Genomic DNA, 8348 nt, shown 5'->3' with positions numbered 1-8348 from the left:
GAAAACCATGGGTCTGACAGAGTCAGAAACAGAGAGCTGTTCAGAGTGACTGCTGAGTAACGAATGTGCGGTGCGCAGACAGAGGGTGAGCGAACGGCTGCAGGAACCTGTAAGCACCAGAAGGATATGCGCACCTGCAGGAAGACTCAGTCTCTCACACACAGTCTGCGCCAATGAAGCCAAAGTCTGGCTGCTCTCCCAGGCTCCCCTCCAGCAGGCAAGGCCCGGCACCTGCTTCTCCAGCTGTGCGTCACTCACTGGAACCTGCTCCACGAAGACAAGGTGCTCCTCTTCCCATCCAGCCAAACCAGGGACTGCTCAGGTCTGGAATAAATTTTGCTATGTCCTTCCAAAGAGATGAGAATTAAATTCAAGGAAATGTCAAGAAATTCCTGTCAAGAACAGTGAAAGGGCTGAGATTTTACCCTCCTTACAGCCCCAGGTTCTTGGGTGCCGGCTGAAGACATGAGACTCCTGGGTCAGAGACAAAGACTTTGTTACTCACAGCAACAGCCGTGGCCAGGGAATTGGCATTTCTGCAGCAATATCCTGAGCTCCACTCCCTGCAGGGTTTAGGAAGAAGGCAGACAGCACCTGCACCTGCAGTGGGTCCGTTACAGGGAGGACCCCAGAGCCTAGGGAAGTCAGCTCTTTGCTGGAAGATAGGATGAGTGCCTGCCCTTTTTCCTGGAGGGAGACACCATCTTTATTATGCTGGATGGTAACCATGCCTGCCTGTGCCCCAGAACGAGACACTCTCTCTATCTTCCAAGGCTGCAGGCAAACCTGCCTTGTTCTCTGGAGGGGAGGTGGGGGAGGGAGACACTCTCTTTATCTTCCAAGCCCTTTCCCCATACAAACACCCAGAACAGATAACCAAGCACAGAGGGCCGTGGGAACCTCCCTCGCAGGATGTGCACAAATACTCGAGCCCCGGGAGTGGCTCCGCTACTCCATCACCCTACAGTACCAACTGGGGTGGAGTGCGCGTGGACCTGTGTTCTAGTTTAGAAATGAAGATATGTTATTTTTATTGGGATTCTGAAATACAAAAAAAATAATTGTGAGGTGCTGAGGCGGGCCGCTTCTGAACTGACCCCCAGCAGCCCCTGCCTCCTGGTGAACTGACCCCCAGCGGTCCCCACCTCCTGGACTCACCCCATGTGTGGGCTGCCCCGGGTGCCTGGCCTGGAGCCAGCAGAGCACAGCAGAGGGAAGGTACATGCTGTGGTTTCCTGCTTGGCCTCTCTGGATCTGGTGTTGAAACGTGTCCCTCAGCCTGATAGGAGGTGTTTGGGTCAGGGGCTGGGGGCTCCTCATGAGTGTCTTGGTGCCGTGGTCAGGCCTCAGTCCTCACCGCAGTGAGTGAGTTCCCACCCATGCAGAACAGCCCGGTGCCTCCCTCTCTTTCTTTGCAGCTTCCCCTACAAAGGTGACCTCTGTGAGCGCCGGCTCTCCCTCCCCCTCCTCCAAGAGCAGACACAGCCTGAGGCCTCACGAGGAGCAGATGCAGGCACCACGCTTCTGGTGCAGCCTGCAGAACCGTGAACCAAATAAATCTCTTTCTTGATCTGTTGCCCAGCCTGGGGTTCCTTTATGGCAAGGCAGTGGACACAGATAGCAGGGCGCATCCAGGTCAGCTTAGGAAGGGCCCAGGCTTCTCTCTTCAGCCCTTCTCCTGGGCTGCTCTGGGAAGGCACTGTCAGGGGCAGCCCAGGGGAAGTGTCCCTGTGACAGAACTGCAGGAGCCTGTGACCCACAGCTGGTGGGAAACTGAGGCCCTCCATCCAACAACCCAGGAGGACCTGAGTTCTGCCCAAACCACACGAGGAGTGGCCTGGGTTCCAGCTTGGGAGACGCCCTGAAGCAGAAGACTGAGCTAAGCCTTGTGCAGATTCCTCATCTGCGAGGTAATAAATCGTTCTGTCTTAGGCCACTGAGTCTTGGGGTAATTTGTTAGGCAGCAACAGAAAACTAACACAAGTTGGGAGTAGTGGTTTCTGCCTGGAGTCCCAGCTACCCAGGAGGCAGAGGGGGGGTGGATCACTAGAGCCTAGGAGTTCAAGGCCAGCCTGGGCAACATAGCAAAACCTCACCTCCACAAAAATTAATGAAAATTAAAGATAACTAACACAGCTATTGAAAAAATTAAGGAAAAAAATGGCTACACACATTTAGTAGTAAAGTTTGGAGAATTTTGTTGTTGTTTCTCTGAAATCTGAGTTTGAAGCAAAGCAAAAGTGTTGTTACTTGGATAACAGCGCAAAGGAACCTATATCTAATGTAATTTACAGAAGCGTTTGTCAAAGGTGAGTTATCTTCCATGTAGAAATCATAAGCTAGTAATTCAAGACCCCATTACTACTATTTGTACTTAACTACTGCACTACTTAAAGATTTTATTGGATAGCTTGGACAAAGGCGAGAGCTTTAGGGAGGAGCAATTCTAGGTAATAATGACACAGTGACATTTGGGCTACAATATGGGTAGTGAAACGGCCTCTCCAGAGACAGTACCCCGGAGCACTTTCCTTTTCCTCGGAAGCCCGCGCCATTCCCTCCATTCCATGAGCCTCCGCCCTGAAGTGGCTGCCCTTTGCGCAGAGGGACAGCTCCCCGGCTGGCACCGAGACCTGGGCGCTGGCCCTGCCAACCCTGCGGGGACACGGGGGCTCCCAGCGGGCAGCCGCCCGAGGCTCACATGTTGTCCTTGTCAAACTCGCACATGAAGTACATGGTGGTGTGGCAGGCCACGTCGTTCCAGCCGCCCGAGGCCACCATCTCCACACAGTCCTCCTCGTCGTAGGCGTTGTTGGGCTCGCCGCTGCGCCACTTGTTGAAGGTCTGCATGGGGGAGCGGTCGGAGTACACGAAGGCGCCCTCCCGCTCCAGGTCGTTGATGCCGATGAAGACGCGGGCCAGGCCGGCCTGCGCCAGGTATGCGGCCATCAGGCCGTTGGCAGCCTCGTCCTTGGGCATGCCCAGTGTGCCTCCGCGGCCCTGGCAGGACAGCTGGGCGTCCGCGTAGCGCTTCTCCTCCTTCACCAGCAGGTAGATCTTGCTCTCTGTCTCCCGTACACCTGCGACAGCTGTGGGGAGGGCAGGGCTGAAAAGCCAGCACTTGCATCTCTGCGACAGACTTAAGGCACAGCCATGCGCAGCAGGGGCCGGCAGGGCAGGCGTGGGCACGGCAGGGCCTTCACCAGGGGGCTTTGGACAGGCTGGGAGGTGGGACGGAGGGCGAGCGGGTGGCGCCGGGAGCCACATACCATTCTTGATGAACTTGAGCTCACTGGTCAGCTGGGAGACCTGGTCGTCCATCTCCCCAATGGCCTTGCGCAGCTGGCCGCACTCACACGGGAGGCCTGCAGGGGGCAGGCCCTCGAGTTACAAAGGCTGGACGAGGGCTCTGGCTCAGAAGAGAGGCGAGGACCCCTCCCCAGAAGGACGCATTCTACTCAATAAACACGCCACACGCCACAACAACCATCTCCCACCTCATCCCAAAGGCAGGGGGAGCAGTGGAACCTCAACAGGAGTGGAGGGAGGGCACACGCGTGTATTTGAAACCTTGCCAGCTGCAGGGGAGGAGAAGTGGAAATGCAGGCTGGCAAAGCAGCCCAGGGCAAGTCGGACGCGGGGAAGCGGGCCTGGCTCAGGGCATGCAGTGAGAAAAGCTAGATCCCCTGAGGAAGATGGCAGGGACGGCCAGCAGGCCTCCATGGCTTGGGGCACCGCAGGGCTGAGGGGAGCTGAGGGGGCAGCTCTCAGAGCTATAGAGGCAGCCTCGGGGCCATACCTGGTTGAGCACAGGAGGCAGAATCTGCCAACACAGAGGTGCCTGTGACACATCAGCTGGGAAGTGGGCACAGAGCTGGGCATTGTGGACACACACAGGGGCTGAGGGACAGCTCAGGGAGAGGGTTCAGGGCAGCATCACTGGGAGCACCTGCCAGCTGTGGGTGAGCCTGGGAGGAAGCAAGGAGGGCAGGCCATGCCCACTGCACAGGTGCTACTGAGTCTGGTGGGAGGACGGCCGGAGCGGCCCTGGGACCCACCACCTAGGGGCCAGGGGCTGTCCCAGCTGGACGATGGGGCAGGAGTGTGGAGGGCAAGGCAGAGTCCCAGAGTCTAGAACTCTGGTGAGCTGCAAACAAGCAGCCACTGGAGAGGGGCTCTGGGGCTTTGCAGCCATTCTGCTTTAAGACAGGAACTGCTTGCATGTATTGAAATGGTGGTAAGAGGGAGCTGATGGGGAGGGAGAAATGAAGCTGGTGTCTGCCCTTCCTTACACACAAGAGGGAGCAGCACAGGTGTCCTGATGAGGGAGATGCAGCCCCGGCGGGAAGCCACCTCCCACACTGAAATAACGGGGAGCTCCTCGAAGCCTTTCCAGGCAGCAGGTCTCATTCTCTGTGAGCTCATTCTGTTCCCACATGCCTGGGACCACATGTGGCTGCTAGCCCTGTACCACATCTGAGGCCACTGAGAGCCACGGGCCATGGAGAGTCTGAGATCTGAGCCCAGGCAGATAGTCTGGGCTCCAAAATCGAGTTTCTGTGCCCCTCTGGCTAGGTGGGAAGTCCCTCTGAGGCTCGCAGGTGGCACGGTGCCCAGCATACACAGCTGTCCTAAGCCCTCTCTGGCTGACCCATCTGCTGAGTTACCCTCCATCCTCCCAGCTCTGCCAGCCAGTCTCCAGGCTATGAGCCTGTTCCTAGTCCCCAGGCAGACCCCAGCCTTCCTCCTGTGAAGGGCAACACCTGGTCATCACCTCCATGGTGCTGGGGCTCCCCGTGGCCCGGCTGCCTTGGCCTTTCCCCAGGATCGGGGCCTGGGCCTGCCCAGCACTCGCTATCCACCCCATAGCTGTGGCATGCAGGCCAGCTTTGCACCTTTTCCCAGTTTCCCATGTGGAGTCTCAGCCCCCACTGCAGTCTGGCACATTTTGTAGAAGTTTAATCTCATCTTCCTGGACATCAGCAATCACTTACAGCCCAAACCACCTCCCTTGCACCCATACCTGAGACCCCTCACTCACAACTGCACATTTGAAACTCCATCTTTCGAGCCAGGTGAGGTGGCTCATGCCTGTAATCCCAGTACTCTGGGAGGCCGAGGCAGGCGGATCACAAGGTCAGGAGCTTAAGACCAGCCTGACCAACATAGTGAAACCCCATCTCTACAAAAAATTAAAAAATTAGTCGGACATGGTTGTGCATACCTGTAGTCCCAGCTACTTGGGAGGCTGAGACAGGAGAATCGCTTGAACCTGGGAGGCGGAGGTTGTGGTGAGCCAAGATGGCACCACTGCACTCCAGCCTGGGCAACAGAGCGAGACTCCGCCTTAAAAAAAAAGAAACTCGATCTTTCTTGGGTTTGCTTTGGTTTGGGGGTTTTTTAATGGAAGCTTTATCTGAGGCACATTTTCTAAAATCTATTTTATCATCAAGCTCACTGCATTTGAGGTGATAGAGGCTTTCTGAGGACATGCTGCTGGGAAGTGGATGGATTCCTCTCCTCTTTTAACCTCCACGCCCTCTGACCAAGGTAGGCCTGACGGCAGCAGCTCAGCCCCAGATGTCCCCTCTCCTGGCCCCGCCCTCACCTGCCTCAGCATCCTGTCTCCCAGAGGCTTTGTCAGGTGGCTCAGGTTGGCTGAGGGCCTGGAGGTACCCTGATCTGGTCACTCGGTGACGTGGATCCCAGCACACTCGTACTGGACCAAGTCACACGGGCAGGGACACCCCATGTCTGTGGTGCTGGAGGAACTTGTGAAACAAAGACTTTCATTCCAAAATCTAGCCCCTCTCTTTTCTCTCTGGTTTCCAAGGGTCGGATCCTTCTCAGGGAGGGAGCACCTTCTGCACGGTGCTGCAAAGCGAGTGACATCACAGAGTCACAGCGTGTCCAGGGGAGAAAGGCTGACTACAGCGAGCAGATGCCTGTGAAGGACATTCTCCTCTACCCCGCTGAACACACTGGACGCACCGAATTCTCTTCCTGGGTCCTGCTGTACAGCTTCTTGGTTGAGCGAGGAGGGGGAGGTTGGAGTCTCACTGAAAGGATATTCTAGTTACTGAAACACTGTATCTTCCACCCAAATCTAGTGTCTCTTAAGTATCTTCTGTGGTCAAGAAAAAAGCACTGGAGAGCACAGAGCCATCAGGATGTTATTCCAGGAATTCAGCTGGAAAGCAATGAGGCCTGAAAGAGGGAGGGGGTGGGAGTGAGAGGGGCCAGTCTGTGGGAGCAGCAGCAACTGCAGCCCAGAGGCGCTGAGGCAGAAGGAAGATTAGAGGATGCATGCCTGACACGGCCAAGGGGGATGAGTGAGCAGCCTGGGAGTTGTGAGGGGGATGAGTGAGCAGCCTGGGAGTTGGGGCATGGGGGGGACGTGCAGTACGGGGTGTGAGGGGGTGGGCGTGCAGCGTGGGGTGTGAGGGGTGGGTGCGCAGTGTGGGGCATGGGGGGGACGTGCAGTGTGAGGTGTGAGGGGGTGGGCGTGCAGTGCAGGGTGTGCATGGGGCATAAGTGTTCAGTGTGGGTGATCCAGGGCATGAGGGAAGAGCTACAGTGAGCAAGATGGGGAGCATGAGCCCCCAGTGGAGATGCCCACCAGACACGGGTCCTTGGGGCTTGCCCTCATGAGGGCCACTGTGTAGGGGCCTGAGGGTGAGGGCTGTGCCAGGGCTGAAGGAGGTCACCATTCTGGGGAGGGAGCAGAAGGGCTATAGAAGGAGCTTTGGGAGAAAAAGAGCAGAGTCGGGGGTGTGAAGGTGGGCAGAGGGCAGGGCACACTGTGTCCTGGTGACTCAGCAGCAGGAAGCAGGTGCCCCACAGGGAAGCCACGCCCACCTGGGCTGGACCCAAGCTCCCTGGGCTGGACCCGATCTCCCTGGGACTACCTGGGCTGGACCCCAGCTTCTGGGACCTACAAAGGGAGCCATGTCAGTGGAGCACCATTGGGGGGGTTGGCTGCAGGGATGTCTGAAATCAGGGTAAGAGCCACAGAGTTCAGATGTGCCTTCTGAGAAGTCTGGTGGTAGAAGGAGGAGACCCCTAGTGCCCACAGAGGTAAAGAGGTGGAGAATGCTCACCCTAGGACCGGGGTCACTGAGCCCCACTATGCACACAGATAGAATAACACCCTGGACAGGCAGACGGCGCTCCTGAGAGGTCGTCACACATTCAGGTAGAAGGAAATCAAACACGGAAGCATCTGAGACTATCACTGGCACGGGGACCACACGTCCGGCACCTGCACTCTGTTCCACAGCCCACTGCACTTCTATTTAACGACTCACATTGTTTTCAAAACTGCAAGTTTTAATACGTTCTATTAAAAATCCTTGAAACCTTTAGACCATACCTGGTTCCCCATCAGGACCAGGGGGTCCTATGTCACCAGAATCTCCTTTCTCACCTGAAAACGAAAAACAAGGTCCAAGTCACTACGAAGAGGCAGATGTGATCTATGCGTTAAAGACATCAAGACTGAAAATGAGATTTCTCTAGTGGACTTCTCCCAGGCCCTCTTGTAGCTGTGACATGCTGGAGCTCCATTCTGCAGGTAATTCCTGCTTCCGGCGCTTTTTATGTGATACGAAGTATAAACGTGTCGTGGGGTGAAGGGGATTATCAGGTGATCATTCTTTAAGTCAGTTCTGGAAAATCCAGGATATCTGACAGACCACTCTGCAGACACCGTCTCATGAATCCCTGGAGACATGAATGAGCAGCCACTCCTGCCAACAGCACCGCCCCTCCCCCTGCCCCCATGTCTCTCACAACAGCAGGAAAATCCAGATAGAGCCTGAAATGGGAGCGCAGGGCTGGCCTTAGAGCTCACCTAATCCAAGAGTCTTTCCTGCCCTGGCTCATAGCAGCCTGGTGTCCTGGAGGGCCCAGACACAGACCCCCTCCTGGCCTGGACCCAACCTCCTATTAGATGGGACAAGCCACCTTACCACCCTGCCCCTCAACTTACAAAACAAGGGGGTTGAACAAAATGATGGCAACAGGGCTTTCCAGCGGCTTTAAAGTCAAATCATGTGACTTAATAGAAGCAAGTCCTGGCCGGGCGCGGTGGCTCACGCCCGTAATCCCAGCACTTTGGGAGGCCGAGGCGAGTGGATCACGAGGTCAGGAGATCGAGACCATCCTGGCTAACACAGTGAAACCCCGTCTCTACTAAAAATACAAAAAATTAGCCGGGTGTGATGGCACGCGCCTGTAATCCCAGCTACTCAGGAGGCTGAGGCAGGAGAATTGCTTGAACCCAGGAGGTGGAGGTTGCAGTGAGCCGAGATTGCGCCTCTGCACTCCAGCCTGGGCGACAGAGCAAG

General features: G+C 56.2%; 1 protein-coding gene across 1 annotated transcript in view; it reads right to left on the bottom strand.

The window, feature by feature from the left end:
- Positions 1-2367: 2367 nt before the first annotated feature.
- Positions 2368-8348, bottom strand: part of COLEC11 (collectin subfamily member 11) — a 46157-nt gene continuing 40176 nt past the window's right edge. The window contains exons 5-7 of the mRNA XM_017541989.2: positions 7373-7426; positions 3270-3365; positions 2368-3089 (exon numbers count right to left, since the gene is read on the bottom strand). Of these exons, the coding sequence (XP_017397478.1) occupies positions 2698-3089; positions 3270-3365; positions 7373-7426 (542 nt within the window). The 3' untranslated portion in view covers positions 2368-2697. The remainder of the gene's footprint in view (positions 3090-3269; positions 3366-7372; positions 7427-8348) is intronic.

This window comes from Cebus imitator, unplaced genomic scaffold, assembly GCF_001604975.1.
Source record: "Cebus imitator isolate Cc_AM_T3 unplaced genomic scaffold, Cebus_imitator-1.0 Scaffold139, whole genome shotgun sequence".
Taxonomy (NCBI): domain Eukaryota; kingdom Metazoa; phylum Chordata; class Mammalia; order Primates; family Cebidae; genus Cebus; species Cebus imitator.
Note: the sequence above shows the minus strand (reverse complement) of the source record. Positions and strands in the feature narration are given on the sequence as shown.